General features: G+C 43.6%; 1 protein-coding gene across 1 annotated transcript in view; it reads left to right on the top strand.

Annotated features, from left to right (window-relative positions):
• Positions 1 to 22,936, top strand: part of NOTCH2 (notch receptor 2) — a 55,150-nt gene extending 32,214 nt beyond the window's left edge. Inside the window, exons 12-27 of the mRNA XM_010715907.1 lie at positions 59 to 287; positions 4,682 to 4,758; positions 6,408 to 6,592; positions 7,407 to 7,539; positions 9,504 to 9,749; positions 11,767 to 11,879; positions 12,168 to 12,697; positions 13,325 to 13,672; positions 13,898 to 14,040; positions 14,292 to 14,502; positions 15,319 to 15,415; positions 15,914 to 16,082; positions 19,595 to 19,896; positions 20,034 to 20,181; positions 20,656 to 20,753; positions 21,593 to 22,936. Of these exons, the coding sequence (XP_010714209.1) occupies positions 59 to 287; positions 4,682 to 4,758; positions 6,408 to 6,592; positions 7,407 to 7,539; positions 9,504 to 9,749; positions 11,767 to 11,879; positions 12,168 to 12,697; positions 13,325 to 13,672; positions 13,898 to 14,040; positions 14,292 to 14,502; positions 15,319 to 15,415; positions 15,914 to 16,082; positions 19,595 to 19,896; positions 20,034 to 20,181; positions 20,656 to 20,753; positions 21,593 to 22,936 (4,373 nt within the window). The remainder of the gene's footprint in view (positions 1 to 58; positions 288 to 4,681; positions 4,759 to 6,407; positions 6,593 to 7,406; positions 7,540 to 9,503; positions 9,750 to 11,766; positions 11,880 to 12,167; positions 12,698 to 13,324; positions 13,673 to 13,897; positions 14,041 to 14,291; positions 14,503 to 15,318; positions 15,416 to 15,913; positions 16,083 to 19,594; positions 19,897 to 20,033; positions 20,182 to 20,655; positions 20,754 to 21,592) is intronic.
• The last annotated feature ends 565 nt before the right edge of the window (positions 22,937 to 23,501 follow it).

Here is a 23,501-nt window from a genome sequence, read left to right as displayed (position 1 = left end):
ATAGGCCTGGGTTTTTACTGTTGCCCGTTTTAACACTAAGTTAATGCTTCTGTCTTAGATCCCTGCCAAAATGGGGCTTCATGTGTGGATGGGATAAACTCTTTCTCATGCATCTGCCTACCTGGATTTCACGGAGATAAATGTCAAACAGATACCAATGAATGTCTGAGTGAACCATGCAGGAATGGAGGCACGTGCACCCACTATGTCAACAGCTACACATGCAAGTGTCAGCCTGGATTTGAGGGAACCAACTGTGAGAACAACATCGATGAATGCACCGAAAGGTGAGATAACTTCACAGTGCTGCTGCACTAGAAAGCCTGAGTTGAGTTATTAACTGCAAATAACGGAAGCTAAAAAGCTATGAGGAGGCAACCAGGAGGAGAACTGAATCCACTAATTTTGTACTGGGAAAGTTTAATTTTTCAGGAGACCTCTTAATGCTCGAAAACTGGATGTGAGTTAGCAGTGCTGAGATCAAAAGCTGAGGTGATTTTAAGGAGGAGGTAGGGAACTGAGTTAAAATGCTCAAGAGCTCATCCTTATTGAGTTGGTTTGCTTGGTGATCTTTGAAAACTCTCTGAGGGTTAAATCTATGTATCCATCTTCTTTCTGCGTGTTTATTTTAAACTTCATTACGATTCAGGTAAGTAACTTTAGGTTCTCAGATGGAAACAGTTTCTAGTACAGCTTGAAATAATTAAAAAAAAAAATACTGTTCTAGTCTAGTTACAATAAACAAATAAGGTGCTTAAATGCGAAGCTCTTGCTGTTCTCATGCATTCTATGTACACGAAGAAAAGGTCTTTCCTATCTTTTACAAAATTGAAATTGTGGGGGAGGAAGTAGTTTAGCATCTTTTGCTTAAGAAGAGGATTGTGTCACTGATGAGGGTGTGTTTAATTTGCCCAACAGTTGTTTAATCAAGTATGTTGGGTGCTCCAGAGCAGAACGCCTGGTTCTTCCTTGAGATTCATCCTGGTTTTGTTTTCCTTATCAGTCAGGACAGAAACCAGTCTTGCAGGTACGAATGAGGGATGTAGCAATTTGACCTGGTCTGCCAAGCTAAACCAGTCTCACCTTCTCAACCAAAATTTACTGAGCGATACTTAAGAGCATGCTTATGGTTGGTTAATTTGAATTTGGTTCAAATGATTCTTCCTTGTCTTGTATGAGAAACCTCCTATGAGAAAGAGTGACTCTTTCTTTTGGAGATGGGTGCTTGATTTCAGTGCAGTGTGCCAAATGATTGACAGCTCCAAATGATTGACAGTTCCTCCAGCTTCTTTGTTTTGCCATGAACGTTGAAGGCAACTCTTGCTCCTTTTAAAGTGGAATTCAGTCCACGAGGTAGAAGGACAGCTCTGATAAGTAGGTTGATGTTGACATTTCTAACTTAATGATAGTCAGAATTTAGGTACTTAAAACTTGCACTGAAGGTTCAAGGAGATGACTCAATCACTTCTTTCATGGAAAGTACCCTTCCACAGTGCTCAAGACAGATAACAAGCAGGAATGCATTTTGTGCTCTGTATCAAAATGATCATCTTGAATCTGATCTAGATTTATTTTCAGAGGAACAGGAGTTTCTTGGCAGGCATTTCTTCAGAGGAAAAAATTGTGAGGAGCTAACTTTGCATGAGGCTTCACTTCTGCTAATTTTCCCAGTAACTTCTCTGTAGGACGTGTACTCTGGTAGAATTCCTTATGATCAGAAGGTTGTGGGGGGTAATTCCTTTGATCTGAATTCTGCCAGTGCATATGTGAGTAGCTTTACAAATCAAGGACTGAAGGAAGGTTCTCGTGAGAAGAGGAAGGGGTTTAGCAGTACCAGTACTTTCACATTATTTCAATAAGAAGCACGCTCGTGTTTTGCATGTTACATGAAGCTTTCCTTGAGAAAACATACCTTTGATTCCTTTGAAGTAAAAAAAAAAAATGAAGAAAAGGCAAATTGTTCTGCTTCTTATAATTTGTAATGCAATCAGAATTTGTAATACAATTTGCATACAACCTGTCAGTTTGAGCAGACTACCTGGTACAGCACTGTTTGTGGTGACATTGAAGGTGGGAAGATTTCTTTAAGTGAGAAGTTAACTCCATTGCTAATGACTCATTGAAACCGTGGTTTACGTTTTTTTGCTCATCAAGGTAAAACACAATAAAATGGAACCCCACTGCATTACTTTATCTGCTTTATGCTTCTTTAGTGAAGGCTTACTGGAGCACAGATGATTCTGTAATCTGGTTTTCTGTCTCTCTTTAGTTATGTTTTCGTTCCATCTCTGGCTAAGAGCTAATTGCATTTTGTCTCATTTTCCTTTTGCTTTCACTCTCTTGCAGCTCTTGTTTCAATGGAGGTACCTGCGTGGATGGGATCAATTCCTTTACCTGCCAGTGTCCAGTGGGCTTTACGGGGCCCTTCTGCCTCATGGAAATTAATGAGTGTGATTCACATCCTTGCTTGAACAAAGGGTCTTGTGTGGACAGCCTAGGCACATACCGATGCATATGTCCTTTGGGTTACACGGGGAAGAACTGCCAGGTGGGTGGTGATTTCTTGTCTGATCTGCACAGCCAACTGTTATTTGAACTGAACAGCAGCAGGAGTTACTGGTTAGATGTGAGGTACCAAACATGGCAAGTGCTGTTTCTCCTATTTTGATAAGCCTGGTAGCCCAGGGAAAACTTAGTCCAGTCTCTCTCTAAAACAGAGCAGATGCCTCTGTTCAAAACTCTGGAAATCTGGAAGTGTCTGCTTGTAAGGAGGAGAAAAATGCTTGCTTATTTCTGAGGATGGGTGTCAATGCAATTTTCCAGATAAGTTTTCTTTAAATGAGAAACAGCTGTTAGCTTTGAAAATGCTGCATTTCATCCGAACATAAAACTGCCCTGATTCAAAACAAAACACTGTGTTTATATGGAGGGGAAAAAAGGCTACTACTTGACTGGAAGAATTTCAGTGTCATTAGCAGCACATTAATCTCACTGCTCTCTTTTGCACAGAGGGGTGTAGTTCTTCTATATATTATATATATATTTTCCCCCAGCAAAAATAGCCAGGAAGTTTCAGAGCAGTAACTGAAGTGATCATGCTGTTCACAACTTCCATAAGAAGTTCTGGTATTACTTGCATGCTTAGTTTCAGGTGATTTCATTTTTCACAGCAAGCATAGAAGCCACAAACTCATGCTGTAAATAACTGACTAGTACCTGTTAAGGACTTGTGTGAATTTGACTGCTTGCCAGATATACAAAGAAAAACTGCAAGAGATGAGTTACAGATTAAATGGGAAAATGGTATCTTGACAGTGTTCCAGTTTCTGTTTTAGAATTAATACATCTCATTTCAGCCACAATGCTCACTTCTAAGTATAGAAATACTTGGATCGAAGCTGCACCACTTGGCTTATTTCAGTGGAAGCAGTGCTTATTTCATTTTTCATATTAGAACTATTTCTTTTCCTACGCTTATCAGAATAGCAAGTATTATTTGAGTCTGTGTCTTGCTTTGGAAGAGCAAACACTATGTTGGCTTTCTTTGCAAGAAGTCTGAGTGCTGCCACTTGAAAACAAAACAGCAGCGTGGGTATGAAATTACTGGAAAGCATGAGAATTCTGTGAGGATTTTGAAACTTTCTTTGGTGCTGATGTGTCTTTGTGACACAGTAGCTGTTAGAGGAAGCATTTTAGTGTTGGGGGGGAGGTGCGTTTCCAGAAGTACATTGCTAGACATTAAATTGTCAAGTCTGCTTCTAATGGAGGAAGTGAATGGAAAGTAATGAAGTGATATAAAAAAGCAGCCCCTCTGCTACCCTAATTATGCATTCTGGGCACACCATGTAAACCTCACTGGCAGAATTAGTATTGAGAGGGATCGTAAAGTACTGTGAAGTTCAGCAGTTCCTCTTCTGTTAGGTTGGCTTTGTTTTTACTTGAGGAAAGGATTAATGTTCCTGTCTCCAAATTAAATGTGGGTTCCCAGAAAGCCTGTTTGCTTTATGCTCAGAGAAGCCTGATCATCTCGTATTACTCATTTTGCACAAGAAATCTGAGCTTTCTAAATTTAAAACTGCTACTGAAAGCTGTGTTGGAGAGAGTTATAGATCGCAGCGATGCTGTCGCTCTTATCTTAGTGGAAAATTGGCCTGACCTAATTAGCAAAGCTAAATACGGAGAACAAGTTATGGAATTTGCATGTAAAATAGTCGGCTACTCATTAGAAATACAGAAGCAAGAAGCTTGGTGTTTTTTCACACTGAAATGCATGTGGTAAAACTTAATTCCAAGTTTCTTTTTCGTTGCCTGTGAAAGCACAGATTTTTATCCTTTAGTTTTTGTGGGGAGGCAGTTTACATCTGAAAAGCAGAACTTTCTGCAATTGAAATGGCATTTTGCAGCCAAAATTCAATACTACTCACTTTATAAACCTCATCCGTCCCCCAAGTCAGTTTGAAATCAATCAAATGGCTGTATTACTTTGAAGATTGAGTGCTCAAGAAGGAAATGATGGTTAGTGGCTGGTTTATATTAGATCAGATGGTTGAATCCTTTCCACTTCCATACAATGATTTACTAAAAATGTCAGTCTCCATTTGGATACTGTTTGTTTTATTAAAGGAATCGAGAAAAACGGTATGTTTTTGCCCTCTTGGCCCATTCTCAGTTTATAAAACAGTTCTGGGGTTTCAGTTGAATCTCAGAAGATGGAAAAATTTGGGGAGGTTGTACTAGAGCAGTTGAGATCAAAAGCAGGTATGTTATCTAATGACATAAAGGAAAACAAGATCAATGTGTGGAACACGTCTATTATTCTCAAAAAGACAGTGAAGATGGAGAGGGAGTTGTGAAAAGAAAGGACAGTTGTTGTTGTTGATGGCTGGAAGCTTTCCTACTAATGTGGAGATGGAAGCCTACTTTGAGATTAAAAACAAAACAAAACAAAACTGAGTTTTCTCAAACCCAGCCAGCCAGATAAGCCTGTGTGGCAACTGCAGTGATCACCTCTGTGATGAAACGATGCTGCCATCTGGGGTTTGCTTCCCTGCACATCTACACCCTTCTAGACATACAAGCTCTTGGGATTGTCAGTGAAGAAGCTAGATTAGACTTCACAAGTACTGTGCCTTTCTTTCCAGTGCTCCTTGGAACCAGAGCCTTTTTTTCTTTGCCTCCTGAACTTATACTCTGGATCAGTGTTTCCTACTGATCTTACCATATATTGTGGTTTTTCTTTGTCCTCTCTAGACTCCTATGGATCTGTGCAGTAAGTCTCCCTGTAAGAACAAAGGCACATGTTTCCAAAGTGGAGCCCAGACTCGATGTGACTGTCCTTCTGGCTGGACTGGCGCTTACTGCGATGTGCCCAATGTCTCCTGTCAAGTGGCAGCTTCACAAGGGGTAAATAAGCATTCTTAACATCCTCTCTGCTTCAATTGAAAACATTTCCCATCATTAATTGATGCTTCTTTTCCCATACACCTGTGGACACAACAAATATTGAAAATTCCAGAGAGCTTCATCTCTCAGAGGTAGATCACAGTCACTTCTGTGCTAGAAAATTCTGCAAGGTTGTGTTAAGATTCAGGGTTTTCTGGGTTCTTCCTGACATAAGAAGTTAGTTTCTGTCATAAATATTAGGAAAGAAGAATTGGGGGGGGGGAAAAGAATGACAAGTCTGTTTCAGTAATACGTGTCCTGCTTTTTTGGAAAATACATTGGCTGTTTATATTTTTTTTTTCTGCCAAATATTAGGCAGGCTAGGTTTAAGACATGCTGTCCTTGTGCACAAAAGGCATCTTGCAATTTCTGATGCTTCAAGTATTTTCTCAGCAAATACTGGATATTAAGTACCCACATTAGCTATAGCTAAGACCATACCCCCTGTTACTTCTCGGTGATAATTTCATACTTCAGATGCTGCATATGTAAAAGATCTGGTTTTTTAAGTGAATTTCTTCCTGGAAGGTGACTTCCTGGACATGTGACTCATGCACAGTGTCATGCAGCTTTCAGCTGAGGGAAATCCAAATGAGCAGATTTGTTGTCAAACGATGTCAAGCTGCAGTACTTTTTGCAGACATTCTAGGTGCACTGAGCCTTTGTACTGTAACATTAACACTTTAGAGATGCATATTTGCCTGCCAGTGGTAAAATAATGCAGCTGTGCAAATAATTTGGCCAGTATTGATGCTGATAATTGATCCAAATGGGACAGAGCAGTGACTCCATTCAGAAGCCAGCCGTGGTTCTGACTCACTGTAATTTAAAGAGTCACTCTTCAGTTTTTCACTTTCACATTTTCAGTGCACTGCTTCTAGCCGTATTCATTCCTGGCTGATCTACCAATGCTGATGGATAACGTGTTTCACGTGTTTGCTCACTTTATTTAACTTTTGCTTCAGGAATCACAGTGGATCAGTTGTGCCAGCACTCCGGTCATTGCCTCAATGTGGGAAACACACACCGCTGCCAGTGCCGTGTGGGTTACACTGGCAGCTACTGTGAGGAGCAGCTGGATGAGTGTGACTCCAGCCCATGTCAGAATGGTGCTACCTGCAGGGATCATCTGGGTGGATACCAGTGCGAGGTAATGCTGAGTGCTGTAGTAGAAAGTGGCCTAAATATTTAGGGCATCGTTATGCAAAGGCATCAAAAGAAGCCCGAAGCACGTGCAAGTGGTAGAAGAGATTCACAGAGTGGATAAAAGCCACCTAGCACCTTTTAAATATATTTTTAAATTCAGCTGTGGCAGAGGTAGTGCTCCAGAAAGACTTCAAAATTGAAGTAGAAATGCGTTTGTAAGGAGGTGTGGTTGATAAGAACTCCATCTCCAAGAAGCTCTAATCCTGCTTTTGCCTGAGATGTGGTTTGTATTAAAATATATATGAATTCATCAAAGGAATGTAGTCTCCATACTGGGTGGGCAAAATATCCGTTGCCTTTCAGAGTGGGGGATGCCTTCCTCTATCTTCTAACTCCTACAGTGGATACAGAGAGCAGTGGAGACCGTAATCTCACAGTCTATCAAACTTCTTAAGCTTTGGAGAATGTAGAGCACCTTGCAAGCACAGCCCCAGAAGGAAAACCTGAGTATTATATAAACCTTAAGTCAGAACTTCCAAATCGATCTCCATGGTGAGAAGTTTGAGGATTTACTTGCCATATTTTACAGAAAGACTCACTCAAATTCAGACATGCATCACGCAGTTGAGAAGTCGTGTGATGAAGTTGTGTGCTGAGCTGTCTGTCTGTATAGCCCTTGAAGTCACTGACAGTTGTATGGCAACAAAGGAAGTCATAATCTGTCCCTTTGAGGGTTTGCTGTGTCAGTCAGCCTTTCTCAGGTGCCTGCCAATGTAACTGTTACGAAAAGATTATTCATACTTCTTTTTGTCCTGTAGTGTGTGCCTGGATACCAGGGTGTCAACTGTGAGTATGAAGTGGATGAGTGCCAGTTTCAGCCCTGCCAAAATGGAGGAACATGCATAGACCTTGTCAACCATTTCAAGTGCTCCTGTCCACCAGGCACTCGGGGTATGAAACTCAGTAATTAAGTGAATGTTACAAGAATAAATTTTCCTTTCTGACTTGTTTCCTAATGCAGAGTCTAAAGGGAATCCATTATTTTCTTTGAAGAATGTTCCCAAAGTGCACTGAATCCCTTGAGAACACATATTTTCCCTTTAAAAATAAATATGTAAATTTCTTAGGCTATGGGACCTCTGTCTTTCTGAGCTGTTCTTCTTGTTTTGTTTTGTTTTTGGTTTTTTATTTCCTTTCTTTTAAGGGAATAGGTCATGACAATGTTCTCTGGGAATAGATGACCCCTCTTTGGCAATGGATTAGATTGCTATTAAGATGTCTCCCGAGTTTATCTGTTTTGTTCCATAAAATCCAAGGTTTCTTCTTAGCTAAGAAACTATGTAATATACAAAAAGCTTGCTTAGTTCTTGCACTGTTTCCAGCACCCTTGTTTAAATTTTGGCCCTACGTTGCGCTCTATCCTGAAACCATTTGTGAAAAAGAAGTTTGCCTGTAGGTTAGTTTAAACTATTTCAGCAAGTTGGAACTCTTTTAATAGGAACTCTTTTAATAGCAGCTCCTAAAAATAAATCTTAAAAAAAAAAAAATCCAGCTACATAGTGGTGATTTTTAGCAAGTATGATTCCACAGCTTGTTCAACATAATGTTTCTTGAAAGATCACCTTACATTTCCTAGCTATATGTGGCTTGATGGTCTTGCTTTCTGCCTTTGGAAATATTGCAGAGAGCACATCTTTACTCACCAGCAAATGTTTTTTAACTTGATTGCTTTTCTTTAAACCTTGTTTCTGAAATCAGTTAAAAGACTTTACGTTCTTCTGAACTTTTTCTTTGCATTCACTGAATTTGATGTGGCTGTCACATTAAACACATCTCCCCAGTCTGCGTAAATACCTATTTTATTCCAAATCTTCATGTTTGACAGTTCCTTGTGTTATTGATTCGGATCTCCATTTTAGAGGAAAAAAAAAAGCATCTCTACATCAAAGTACATATTTATGTACTAATTCCTGTGTTGTCAGAATTTGTGATGTACAAAGGTACCCCTCACCTTTGAAAGATTCTTCATGGTTCAGAGTGGGCTTTTAATTCCTCAGTCTTTATTCATTGAGATGAATTACTTTTTGGATGTGATTTATTTTGTTTCCTAAATGAGAGGAATTAGAATTCGCTGGTATCATTACTTAATGGCATCAAGAATGTAGTTTTGTCTCCCTAGTCTGGTCTGAAATAAATGCTTTACTGATGCCTGTATAAATATTTTCCTTGTGTAGGTGAATCATTGCACATGCTGAGGATGAATCAACAGTATTAACAAGCAGAACTTTTTGTTCAACTTATCCTCTCTATTCCCTTATATCCATTACACTGTGTGACTAAGGTAGAACTAGCACCAGACCTTTTGACAAGGAACCCAACACGGAGAGGGAGAAGCTGGCATCCCTAGCAGCATTGGTAGTTTACTGTAGGTCCTCAGAAGTCAAACTGCAGGAATGGCATACTGGCCAGGGGTTGCTTTTCAGTTGATTTGCTGTGGCTTGTTCTAATGGTGTTGCTGAATTTCAGGGTTACAGCCAAGTTAAATGAATGGTTGGAAGCTTCCAGCCTTGCTAGGGACAGCACAGGGCTCTCTATGTTCAGTTACAGGGCTAAATGGAGTGTTTCTTTCATTTTTGTTTTGATTTTATGTTTTTAATTATGTCCCTAAATTAAGTCAAGCATGAAAGCTGCTAAATACCAGTATGATATACCATTGAGAGCAGACTGGATCTAAACCACATGCTTCTTAAGTCAGCGCTGAGGCTCACTGTCTGCAACGGGCATGGGTTGCATTAAACTGGGATCTTTACCTGTTTATATCGAGGACTGTGTTTCATGTAGTCAAAACTTGAACATCATAGGAAATGAGGCCTCGACACCCTATTCTCAGATTGCCACTTTTGCTGTTTCGACAGGTCGCCTGTGTGAGGAGAACGTGGATGACTGCATTTCAGAGTCAGGAGGACCCCGCTGCTTTAATGGGGGACAGTGCATTGACCAGATTGGGGGCTACAGCTGTCTTTGTCTCCCAGGCTTTGCAGGCGAGCGGTGTGAGGGGGATATCAATGAATGCCTCTCTAATCCTTGCAACCCTCGTGGAAGTCTGGATTGTATTCAGCTGATAAATGATTACACATGTGTCTGTCGTAGTGCTTTTACTGGTGAGTATTCATAAATGTGCTTCCAATTTCAGAGTGGTATCTTTAAAAATGGTGTTAGTCACTTCCCTCTACAATATCTGATTGTTCCTCTGTGCTGTCTCAGTTCTTAAAACACTTCTTTTTTTGTAAGGGAAAAAAATCTAAGACGTTGGACTTCCAGAATTGTCTCAGACAAAAGAACCTCCTGAGACTCTTGACTGCCAATTTTTTTTTTCCAGATACTTTTCTCCCCTTCATATTTTCACATTTGTTATTGAAATTGTAATTGTCTGTGTGTCAGCTTCACTTTTGTAAAGCAGCATATGAATTTTTTTCTATAAATTAGTGTTATAGTATCCATAATTAGCTTTTGGCCTCTTTTGTAACCCTCCCTCCCTTTCTTCCCTATGTTGGAGATGTGGTCTGGATGGGATACTCTATGCATGACAATCTGTACATTCCTAGTTTATTTATGTGATCCTTCCACAATCCAAATTTGAATCACAGCTTTGCAAAAAAAAAAATCACGCCACACAATCTTGTCTAGCTCTGTCTAGTCCTCTTCTTTGTCAGTATTACTGCTGTTCTGCTTTCTGCCTCCTGCTGGGCGTAAGTTTAAGCTAATAGTCTCCAGATGTGTCTTAACTTTCAGCTTTCCAGACTGCATGGCAGTTTAATTCTCATGTATGCAGTTTTCCTCCATTAAAACCTTTCACTTTCCCTGCTTACCAGTGACCCTCTATGCATGCTTTACCAATAGTTTTTACTTTTTTCTTAAAAGTTAAAGATTTAGAGATTTTTCCACTAAAGAAACAACAAGAGTGTGCACTTAAAGAGCTCATGTGATAGTTTTTGGATGCACTACCTAGACTGACAGAAGTAGTTCCTAAAAGGACACTGCTGCAGGACATTAGCTTAACAGGCAGACTTAAATACAACCCCTTCTTTTTATAAATTGTGCCTCACATTGCTTCTGGCTCTCGTGGAAGGGTTGTTGGAACTTGCAGAATGGGGAGTGCAGACCTGCAGCTCCTTGGGGAGAAGAGTCGGAGCTGCCCTGTCTCAGACATGAAATCTGTCTGGAAATGTTAGGCACAGAGGGGGAGCATGTCTCTTCCTCTAGCTGTTAGTCTTCTGCACATTCCACACTGACCCTTCTGCCTAGGAGGAGATGGAGGTGGCTTTGCTGTGGTTTCTGACTAATAGGATGCCAGGTCTCAGTGGGCCATCCTGCCCTGTCTGCTTCTGTCTATGAACAGTCAGTTTTGGCTGCACATGTGTGGAGACTTCTATTAATATTTTCCTGGGAGGTCTAAGTCATGTTCAGGTCATCCTTGTCTTTTCTCAGTGCTGGCGCCTGAGTTTTCCTCTGGATGCTGCTGTAAACTCCAGTCCATGCAGCCAGGGCCTCTCCATCCAGCTGATGAGCAAAGGGAGGCTCTGTTGCTCACCCTGTTCACTGATACTGCATTTGGTCCTAAGATGTAATTTTCTCCCGGCAAATCAGATGCAATATGTAAGATGACCTAACAGGTATTCAGGATTCCTTGCGGTGGCCAATTTGGCACCTGTGTTACCTCCAGCAGTGATTGGTACTGAAGACATTCTGTGCATTCATTTGTTCTTGCAATATGCTGGGAGTTGTTCACTCAGAGAATGATTTCCCTTTGGATTCATTAAACATTTCCCTAAAAGTAAAGCGATCTCAGGGAATCCTCAACATCTTCAGCCTCTGTGCTTGGATGATTTAAGGGTGACAGCAGCAAACTGTCTTTGCACTGTGTCACGTGTTCTTCAGAAGGCAGAGGAGATGGGCTAGCTGCAGATAACCCTTTGGATTTCGGGGGTTGTGCTTTCTCTACTTGCTTCTTAAGGAGCATGTGTTATCTGAAGAGATGTGCTTTACCTTTTCCAAGAAGAAAGCTTCGTTGGAGTTTTTGACTTGTTGGCTGTTGATGCATACTTTTCTTGGTGATGGTTTTATGATGTGCACACGTGCATTTCTCTGATCATTTCTCTGTGTGTGTCTACATCGCAGGTCGTCACTGTGAGAGTGTCATAGATGTGTGTCCCAGGAAGCCCTGTCAGAATGGAGGTACCTGTGCTGTTGCCAGCAATATGCCAGATGGGTTCATCTGCCAGTGTCCTCCGGTAAGTGCAGTGTCCTGAAACAGAATCACCTGCCTTAACTGTGGAGTCCTATGTCTACAGTCACATGAGCTTCACTAGGCCAATGTTGATTGAGGTTGTTTTCTTTAGTACTAGAAATTGTGTCCTTGGACAGACTGTACACATGTCCTTCAGTTTATCTACTGGAATCCGAATGTACCATAAGAAAATGACTATTGAGAATGAGATTCCATGGGACACTTTGTCTCCACCCCCGAGAAGGCTGAAGAATAAGTATTGAGCCTGACCATTTTCCTGTTTTCCCTCTAGGGTTATTCTGGGGCAAAATGTGAGTTCAGCAGCCACAGTACTTGCGGGCAAGTGAAATGCAAGAAGGGTGAGCAGTGCATCCAGACATCTTCTGGTCCGCGATGCTACTGCCCAAGGCTGGCTGTGGGAGAGGAATGCCAGACCAACACAGGCTGTGCCAGTGCCCCCTGCCAGAATGGTGGAAGCTGCCACCCTCGTTCTCAGCCTCCTTACTATTATTGTCAGTGCCCTGATCACGCCCAAGGCAGCCAGTGTGAACAGCTCATACATCCCAGCCAAGAGCCTCTGGGATGCTTGGATTCCCAGTGTGCGGAAAAAGCGAGAGATAGCTATTGTGATGAGGACTGTAACACTCACGCCTGCCAGTGGGATGGAGGTGACTGTTCCCTGACAATGGAGGATCCTTGGGCCAACTGCTCCTCTTCATTTCGCTGCTGGATGCTTTTCAATGGACAGTGTGACGAGTTCTGCAACACACCTGAGTGCTTGTTTGACAACTTTGAATGTCAGCAAAATGGCAGAATGTGCAAGTAAGGCTTGATCCTGAGGGTGGTTTCTTTGTGTCACTAATATATCTTCTGCTAGTGCTTTCAACAGCAGGTGCACTTCACACCTGCTGCCTCAACCTCCTCCTGCTTGATGAATGTGTTGTGCTTTCTGTGGAAATGTAAATAGCAGGTATTTCACCTTGTGCAGGATTTTAGTAGTTCAGGCCTTCTGTCCTGAACCCTGCTCATAGCTGCAACGTCTGTGTTTTTGTCCTAGCTGTTTGCTGCCTCTGAATGTGTTTTCCTGCTCGTTTGTCACGCTGCTTCTTTCTCTTCAGTTAATTACAATAAACCCTATAGTAGGTGATGTTCCCTTGGGGAAGCAGGAGCTGATGTAGCTTTTTTGTGATAAACAGAATAAGCTGTTTTCTTCCACTGGTATCAGAATAGAACCATCTCTTTCTGGGATGTTCTGTTTTATACTTCCTCCCTGCCACACATATGCTGGAGTTGCATCTGCATCTTTTCTCTGTATCCCGAGCACAACTGTTGCTTTACCTCAACCACTGATGACTACAGATAGATGTAAAGTATAAGCTCTAGACAGTTGGTATATTATACAGAATGTGAATGCCCTGTATGCTGCCTGTAACCCTCTTGCTGTTCTAGGTATGACAAGTACTGTGCTGATCACTATGCAGACGGCCGCTGTGACCAGGGCTGTAATAGTGAGGAGTGTGGCTGGGACGGTCTTGACTGTGCTGGTGACAAAGCTGAGAAGCTGGCAGAGGGGACCCTAATAATTGTGGTCTTGATGCGCCCTGATGAGCTGCTGCGTGACGTTCGCAGCTTCTTGCGTACTTTGGGAACTCTCCTTCACACCAATCTGAGAATTAAGCTGGACTCCCAGGGAAATCCCATGGTATTCCCATACTATGGAGAGAAATCGGCAGCACGGAGTCGGCGATCCCTTGTGGTTGTTCGCAAGCACAGAGAACTAGAGCAAGAGGTCATTGGGTGAGTGGAGGCCTTCGTGTTCTTTTAGCCTTGTTACGCTGGTAGCTCTTGCACGTAGGTGTCTTGGGGCATTCTAGACCATCTGGGGCTGTTGACCAGCGTAAAGTTGTTGCAACTGCCATATTCAGTGCTTAGAGTGGAAAGGTTAACTTAAAAGACCACAGATTCTTCCAGTGCTTTGACAAGAAGAGTCACTTTTCCTAACTTCTCTTACTCTTTCTGCAGAACAAGGGTGTTCCTAGAAATTGACAACCGTCAGTGTGCAGAGGATTCAGAGCAATGCTTTCACAACACAGAAGCTGCTGCAGCCCTCTTAGCTGCTCAGGCAATCAAGGGCATGTTGCCTTATCCTTTTGTGTCAGTCCAAAGTAAGTAATTGCAGGGGAATAGTGGCTTGTGCAAGAAACTTGAGCTTGCAAAACGCATGCTCAGATTATTGATCATCATCATAACATATCTCACCTGTTAAGGCCTCAGTTACAGAAGGCTGTGTGTGCAATATGCTCATTCCTCTCTAAGGGAGGCATCTTCTCCTTAGTAAAGCAGAGCATGTAAAATTACATTTGAGATCATTGCCTCAACTTTTAAAATCTCACTGTGCTTCAATTGGATCTTTCAGGCGAACCCTTGTTACCACCAAAGACCCAGTTACTCTACCTACTTGCTGTGGCAGCTTTGATCATCCTCTTGATTCTTCTCTTGGGTGTGATGATGGCAAAGCGTAAGCGCAAACACGGTTCACTGTGGCTCCCAGAGGGCTTTATTCTGCGCAGGGATCCCAGTAATCATAAGCGCAGGGAGCCAGTTGGAGAAGATGCAGTTGGACTCAAGTAAGTTTGTATTTAGGCTACTGACCTACTGGCTTGAAGAACATGGTGTATAAATCTTTCAGTAAAGGCGCTTAGCATAGGGAAAGCGACCTTTAAGCTAAGACTTCTTAGGCTCTTCCTCTGAATTGAGTACATCCTTTTAGGACAGAAGAACTTTAAATAACTGTAACCTAATCTGGTTAAGTTTGGTTTTCTGATGCGGTGTAGTTTAGTAGTTAGGATGGTAGTTGCATTATTTCCTCTTATATTATTTCCTCTTATGTTTTTAAGTTGATAGGTGACAACTAACTTCTAACATATATATTTAATAAATTGAGCTGCATGACTCAGGAATAATGGAAAGTTTCAAAAGAAGAATCACGTTTATGAAGTTTTGACTTTCCATTGAGTTAACGAAGCTTACAGTTGTAAATGCATAGCTCACTGTGTAGCTCACACAGTTCTGGGAGCAAGATTTATATTCAATCTGATTTATGCTCTCTGTGTGGCCTGGGAAGTCAGCACGTCCAGCCAAGCCTGACTGTGTGACACTTGAGATTGTTTGCTAGTCGTGGGAGTGTCAGGGCTCAGTCCTCCAATGTCATGGCTGATAATCTGCAGTTGGAACCTCAGTGCTGGATTTGTTTAGGTGAACACCTCTAATCCATATAGTGCCTGTTGTCATGCAGCAGCTTGTTTCACCTGAGACTGTAGTTGTTCCATTCTAATTTTTTGGCCCTCCATTTGCAACCATCCCATTTATTGTCTCTCGTATGGGTGGTAGTAGTAGTAGTAAGACCTGGCCAGCCCACAAAATGATGTATTCTTGTTTCTTAGAAATCTATCAGTCCAGATACCAGAGGGTAACATGGCAGATTCTGGACCAACTGAACACTGGGCAGGTGATGGTGGACCTCAGCCAAAGAGAGTAAAGGTAAGTTGTTCTAATACTTAAATTTTGCCTGCTTATCTCTCATTTTTGGCTAGTGAGGAAAACAGTTACACTGATTTCCAGGTTAACTCAGAGGTGTGTAACATACAGCTAATCAGATCTGAGGGGCAAAACCTCAGGTGAACACAGCCACTACAGGCACGTAGAGAAACCAGGTAACTTCTATACCAGTGTCTCCTCGCTCAAGCCCTGCTGCGCCAAAGGGAAGAGTGGATTAATGATAATGTAATATCTTGCAGTTGAGTCCCAATAACATAAGGTGGGACTGTGAAAGTTAGAAATACCAAGCTGATGTAAACAGACACATTTATTAGCTTAAAAAAAAGAAAATCATAGAACAGCTTGGGATGGAAGAAACCTATGCAGATTGCCTGGTCCACCCCTCTGCCATCAGCAGACATCTTTCACTAGATCAAGAGAACTTTAGACATTAACAGCTTGATAAGCACTTTGAAACAACTGCTTATTTCCTGCTTTCAGACTGAGGACCAGGCCTTGCTCCCTGAAGCTGATGAGCAGATAGATCAGCGCCAGTGGACACAGCAGCACCTGGAAGCGGCAGATGTCTGTGGAAGCACATCACTAGCCCTTACACCACCTCAAGCAGATCAAGAAGTAGATGTTCTGGATGTCAATGTCAGAGGACCAGGTCAGTACTCTTGAGCATCTCAGGTGTTCTGCAAGTCAGCCACCAGACCTCTCTTGTTTCCAATGGCTGAGACTGCTAACGTGGGGTATACAGGGACATCAGTAGAACTTTTATGGTACTTGAGAAAAGCTCATGTATGTTCCAGAAAAGAAAGCTGGAGAGGTTGGATTGTGGTCTGCAGCATGTGGAATATTGTGTAAACAGGAGAAAAGAGAGTTCATGTAAGCAGCAGTAGGAGCTAAATGAAGTTGTCTATGATCCTCTTTACAACAGTGCTTGCCTAAAAGTTGTCAGAATGCCTGAATTTTGGAATGCGTAGTTCTGCTGGAAGTAACCCCCTACTTCTCTAGCTGGATCACTGCAGGGTCTTATGCCAGATCTTTGCTGAAGTTGAGCTTAGCAGGCTTTATACCTGAGCTGTTCGTTTTCTGGTGTGGATACAAGGGTGGCCTTTTCCTGAATAAGATGACTTCTGGCAGAGCAGTGTGCCCTGATTAGCAGCGTGTGAGTAATCTGTGCTGGAACAGAGAGCAGCAATGCAGCAAGCTTCACGATGAGTTCTTTTTAATTCATTGATTTATATCTTCAACTGCAAGGTTCAATGAGTTGTTGATAGCATACCACAACTCCGAGCTTAGAAAGCAACTTCTCCTTAAAACTCCTGCATACATGTACTCTTTTTCTCAGTCTCAGAAATCTAGGTGCAGTAAGAACGTTCAGCTGCTGCTTATAGTTGTGGCACTAAGCCTTGTAATCTGGTAAGGAACTGGGTGGCTCATCTATAATCAATTCCTGTGTTTCTGAGGGGAGTTTACCAAGAATATTATCTTGATTAGAAGGAGCTGCAAACATAGTTGTTATTCATATGCTGAGAGTTTGTTCTCATAATCTTGCTACAGTTATTTTTTATTGGATTTTGTGGGAATGTTTCCATGCAATTTATCAATTCTCTCATTCCCTTTCTATTGTCTTTTTTGCTCCTTGATTAGCACTCAGAAATGTAAAACACGGGGAAAAAGAGATTCCTGTGTGAGAACGTGAGCCATCTGTTTCTGCCAAATCTAGGTTTTTTTCCCCATAAAGAAGCTTTTAGCTGTGTGGCTGGGATAAAAGCTTTCCAAGTGCAGGAGATGGTGGTGTTAAGTCTTCAGACTGCTTATTTTCACATCCACTCCAACTTTTGTCCAGCAAAAGCAGTGGTACAATCTGGCCTGTGAGTTTTTTCCTGTCATTCATATGCTGTGGGACATGAAGCAAGCTGCTGTAAGCCATGCCCCTCTGCAGTACAAGATGCTGAGTTGCTTACTATGGAAGAAACAGTTGAAAAAGTTAAAGAAGTGCTGGAGTAGTAAGGAGTGGTAGGATTCCTCAGTAAATGTGAATGCTCATCTGCCCCAGCCACCAGAAACGGGCAATTCTGAGATGCAGCCACCTCTGTCTCAAGCAGAAGTCTCCCAAAGATTGGAGCTCCTGCTCTGGTAATTCCTCACTAATGCCTCTGATTACAAAGGATGTTGAGTCTGACCAGCTCGATTGCAGGTGTTTGGGCTGTAGCCATCTGAAGGTAGGTGAGCTGGAGCCTGGCCACAGGTCCAGGTGCAGGTAATAAGAGCAGTAGAGAGAGGGAGAGGCAAGTCTAAATGCCTTGGTTCCCTGCCTGAATCCAGGTCTCTTGAGGGTGGGGGATCTTAGAGGTCCCATCTCCAACAGACTTTACCAGTGGGTTCTATACATCCCACCTTTCAGTGTATTGTTTTAGTACAGAGTCCTGCATATCTGGTGAAATTCTGTGCTTCACCATCTCTCTAAGTTTTAGGTTTACTCAGGGTCTGTCTTCTTGAAAGGTAGCAAACCAGAGGATTTTTCTTTGTTTCGGTAAAATACTGCTTTCACCTTGGTCTCTTCATGCTGTTCTTTCTGTGTCCCCCAGAGTGGTAGGACGTTCTTTTCAGTGGAGTTATTGTCGGTGTGTAACCAGGGTAATGCAGTTATTGGCATAACTAGTACCACCATCTGTAATTAAAACCGATTAACTGTTCCTGTTACATGGCCCTCTTTTTCAGTAGCTAAAACTTCAGTGGTTCAGACTGGAATTTTCCATGCTGTGGTCTGCCTCCAGCTGGATCCTTTTGAATTCTTTTCCAACTATTTCACAGAACAAGCTTGAAGGAGGAAAAAAGACATTGTGACCATGGCTTTTTCTTAATACACGAGAAGTATTTAATTGTGACAATTGAACTGGATATGCTTTTTGCTAGCCTCATAAAACTACCCGTGTGTGGCCAATTTACCAAGCCCTGAAAAGAGCTTCATGTACCTGAGAGACTCTTTGAAGGGTGGCAGCTATTTTTTATTTTTATTTTTTTAGGGATTTAGTGCACTTTGTAGCACTGTCCCCATACAGATTTAAGTGTGATCCATCCAGGACAAACACAGTGATTGCATGAGACCGTTCCTGCAAGTGATTTTCTTAGGACTGTGGTGCTACAGAAAAGGAAGGCTCCTTTCTGTGCTTCATCTCTCTGCTCTTTGTATCAGGGCAGTAGAAAGAAGACCACATCCTGACCTGCATATTGAGAAGTATTCATATGGGACAAGGAAACAGAGCCAGCAGTGGGAGGGAGGGAGGAGCACAAAGAGAGGTTTAGCCTTGGGCAGCAAGCAAGAGGGGCTGCAGACACGAATGGGTCTTGGATCTGAACCCAGGGCTGTACGTCAGCGCTTCTCTGCCTTCCAGCAAACCCTGAGAAAAGAGTTTGTCGAAAGGATGTCTGTGCTCTGATTGTCAGCCACTAGGAGGAGCGTATGTTCTGCTGCTTAGCCTGGCTCGGGGAGGTGGATCCAAGGGCTGCAGCCATGATCTCTGTGGATGGTTGATAGAGATCCTGGCTGTAGGAGTACAGATTGCTAGATTTTTATGAAAGTTAGGAAAGCCTGGCGATGAGAAGTTGGGAAGTGGGGCATTAGAGCTCTCTAAACTACTTACATTGGGTGATCATCAACCTATTTATCTGCACAGAATCCTAACTGTTGCTTTCTTCAGGGTTCACGCAACCATTTAGCAAAGGCAGTACACTGTAAATTGAGAGCTGTGTAAATTGGAAGCTGTTGTCTGCGTGGTCCAAAATGTCCCCTGGTCATACGTGGGATAAATCAGGCAGTTCTTCATAGGGCAACCTGGTCTGGTGTTTGGTGATCCTGCACACAGCAGGGGGTTGAAACTAGATGATCATTGTGGTCCTTTTCAATCCAGGCCATTCTATGATTGCCATGGATTTGCTAGCACAGTGTTCCACTCCTGCCACCACCTCAGTCCCTTTTACTTTCTACGTACCCAGGATGTATGTGTAGCAAGGCAGTGAAATCCATAAGCAAATATTAGCATTTATTCTTGGAATCTTCAGGTTTATTTACTGCGTATGTTGTAAATTACAGGGTGCTCAGGAACAGAAGCACTTGACCCTCTTTAGGTTACCGTCGAGTGTAACACGATCACATCTCTTCCATTGCAGATGGATGTACTCCACTTATGTTGGCATCTCTGCGTGTGGGCGGTTCCGATATCAGTGAGGATGATGAAGATGGAGAAGATTCCTCAGCGAATATAATAACAGATTTGATCTATCAAGGTGCCAACCTGCAGGCCCAAACAGACCGCACTGGGGAGATGGCCCTGCACTTAGCTGCCCGTTATTCGAGGGCAGATGCTGCAAAACGTTTGCTGGATGCCGGTGCAGATGCCAATGCACGGGACAACATGGGACGGACCCCTCTTCATGCAGCTGTAGCTGCTGATGCCCAGGGAGTCTTTCAGGTACAGCAATTAAAGAACCCTTTTACAGCAGCCACTCAATGTAATCTACGAGCCCTTCTCTTGGGTTTCTTCCGAGTCCTTAATTTTGCTGTGTAGCGTTACTGAAAAAAAAAAATCTGTTGTCTTCTGTTGTCCAGATCTTGATCCGTAACAGAGTGACTGACTTAGATGCTCGCATGAATGATGGAACAACCCCACTAATCCTGGCTGCACGGCTGGCTGTGGAAGGAATGGTAGCAGAGCTCATTAATTGCCAAGCAGATGTGAATGCTGTAGATGACCACGGTAATGCGGACATGATGTTCAGGGCTGCAAAACATTTGTCATAGTGCAAGCCGGGAGGTGTGGGCTTCTGATGTCCCAGAGCTGGGGATGCTCAAGTTCTGTAGTTGAAAGGGACACTAGGCACTCCTGTGGACATCCTTCTAGCAGTAATAGACTGCAGGCTGCTGGAAAATGCCTTGGTTAAACAGCTCTGGAAGAGAAGCAGGAGAAATGTAGGGTTGAATATGCTGGGGTTTTGTGTAATACAGACATGATTCTCTGGACAGGTTATTGAAAAATTAAAAGCAAAACAAAGTGCTGAAAGTCCCATTGCATTTTGGTGATGCAGGGAGATGTCACAACATTAGGATTTCCAAAGTGTACACAGGATATGTTCACATATGTGAACTGTACTGCTCAATGTACTCTGTCGATCTTGGGTCTTTAAACAGTAGTTAATTGGTTTGTGTCTCAATCTGTTGGGTTCCTCTGCAGGTAAATCTGCTCTTCACTGGGCTGCTGCTGTCAACAATGTGGAAGCAACACTAGTGCTACTGAAAAATGGAGCCAACAGAGACATGCAGGATAACAAGGTATGGTTTGAGTGTGCTTAGCATGGCTATTCTTCCAAACTCAAAGCATCTTGTTGGAAGTAAACTAAACTCAGATTTTTTTTAACCTGATGCTCCGTGCAGGTCTTCCAAAACCAGTCTGTGACTCTAATTCTCCTCAAATACTGAATGTCTTGCATAACTTTTGGTTTGGGAGAGCAGTTCTTTCTTGTTTGGCTGTGTTCTGGGCATCAGTGCTGTTCTGCTGTCATTGCAGAAAAGGAGTGCAGTACAGAATTAGTGTGTGAGAGCACCAGAGTGGAATGCTGCTGGTATAAAGCAGCTAGGTTCTGGTTAGCTGAGAGTCAGATCTGGTGGCACATCCCATCACGTTACCGGAGACTACAGTGCAGGGAGGACATGGGGCAGAAACTGCTGTGTGAGAATCGGTCCACGCTCTGCAGGCCTCCAGTAACTTTACTGCTGTTAGTATTTACTGCATCTTAATCCTTGACTTTTTCCTCTGTTTTGTATATGTTGGTCAATGGATTTTTAGGGCTACTGCCAAGCTCCAGTTCTTTACTAGACAGTTCCGGGCCTTTGTACTTTTTCTTTATGGAGATCAATGGAAGAAATGCACCGGATGCTTTTGCAGCTCCTTGAAGGACTCATGGCAGAACGGTGCTTTTCCTAATGAAATGGTTTGGTGTGCGTTCATCCCTTCCTGATGGTTTAACCCAGGATGGGTTGTTTTCGTAGGCAGTTAATGAGACAGAACATTAGAGCATGCTTCCTATTTTTGCCACAGCCATAGGAGAGCACTGCGTATAAGTTGGTCCCTCTTGTGATGATGCCACTAAAATCCCTATTTGCATTTTCAGGAGGAGACACCACTCTTCCTTGCTGCTCGGGAAGGCAGTTTTGAAGCAGCCAAAATCTTGCTGGACCATTTTGCCAACCGAGACATCACGGACCACATGGATCGTCTGCCCCGAGATGTGGCCCAGGACCGGATGCACCACGACATTGTGCAGCTTCTCAACGAGTACAATGTAGCACACAGCCCCACTGGGCACCCCGGGGCCATGCTGAACTCTGCCCTCTCCCCGGTCATTTGTGGCCCAAATAGATCCTTTCTCAATCTGAAGCACACTTCGTTAAGCAAGAAGTCACGAAAACCGAATGCCAAAGGCATCATGCCCACAAATCTCACCAAAGATGCGAAGAGGAGAAGGAAGAAGTCCCTCAGTGAAAGCAAAGGGCAGTTTTCAGAGAGCTCGGTAACCCTGTCACCAGTTGACTCCCTGGAATCTCCCCATGCTTTTGCATCCGAACCAACGTCGTCTCCTGTGATGCCATCACCAGGGGTGCTACACTCATCACCCAGCTCGCTGCTGACCGCTCCGTCGGTGCAGGCTGCACACAGCATGTCCTTCTCCAACCTCCACGAGATGCAGCCCTTAGGCCGTGGCTCCAGCACCGTGCTCCCATCGGTCAGCCAGCTGCTCTCACAGCATAGAACGACCCCTCCAAACAGCGGGCTTGGCAGGCTCCGGCCGGCCAATGTTTCCACCGAGTGGATGAATCGCATGGAGATGAACGAATCCCAGTACAACGAGATGTTCGGCATGGTGCCGCCGGTCATGCATTCGCACCCCAGTGTTTCTCAGCAGAGCGGTTTGGTTCAAGCAGATACGAAGCACCTGGGAGTGTCCAGGGAGTCTCTGCCCCCTATCATGACTTTCCAGCTGGTTCCCAAGGGTGGCATAAACCAGCAAGCACTGCCACAGCAGGCCCAGTCCAACTGCGCTCAGAACATGGCTGGCCCTCTTAGCTCCATGTACCAGATATCAGATTTAGCTCAGCTGCCCAGCGCCTCGTTCTCCATGGCTGCCATCCCTCAGCAGGACGGGCAGGTGCCTCAAACAATCCTCCCAGCTTACCACCAGTTCCAGAGCTCGATGGGGAAGTACCCCACGCCTCCGTCGCAGCACAGCTGTTACTCCTCGGCCACAGAACGGACTCCTAGCCACAACCGGCACTTACAAGGGGAGCACCCATACCTGACTCCATCGCCTGAATCTCCAGACCAGTGGTCAAGCTCTTCCCCGCACTCTGCTTCTGACTGGTCTGACGTGGCAACCAGTCCTGGTAACAACCAGCGTGGGCCGGCGGCCGCTCACATGCCAGAGCAGCAGAGGAACAACATGCAGGTGTACGCCTGAAGGCTGGCCAAAGTGGAGCCCGACTAAAGTGGACGTCAGAACTCATGAAGGTCTTCCAGGATGGAAATGAAGAACCATTTTAGTATCCAAGAGTCTTAATGAGCCCAGGATTTTCTTTCGTCGGAGGGACTGTGGTTGCTGTAGGCTTTTATGCTTTTCTAAGCAGAGAACTGTAGAAGCTGGTGATGGAGAAGACCAGCTGGATCACTTCTAACCAACTGCCATCCGCCTTGGGTGCGATTGCTCTCTGCACTGGATTCTCCAGTCTGCTTTTAAATGCGTTCCACCATGTATCTGGGGAGACAGCTCTTCAGCTTAATGCATCTCGTGGTTGTTTCTCCCGAAATTTAGCCAAAACCAGCTTTGTATCCTTATTTTGTTACTAGTTTTGTTACCTACATAATCTCTCTCTGAAGCACCTTCTACTAGTTCTCCTTGAGTTCAAGCTGCCTTGTTTGGACACAGCTCAGAGCTGCACCCACATTCCTAGAGCCCTCCATCCTGCGGCTCCCCCTGCTCAGCAAGCAAGCCAGACTCTCCAGGCCAGCTGCAGCCTGAGTGACTG

The sequence above is a fragment of the Meleagris gallopavo genome, chromosome 10, assembly GCF_000146605.3.
Source record: "Meleagris gallopavo isolate NT-WF06-2002-E0010 breed Aviagen turkey brand Nicholas breeding stock chromosome 10, Turkey_5.1, whole genome shotgun sequence".
NCBI lineage: Eukaryota > Metazoa > Chordata > Aves > Galliformes > Phasianidae > Meleagris > Meleagris gallopavo.
This window is presented reverse-complemented; position numbering and strand designations above follow the sequence as displayed.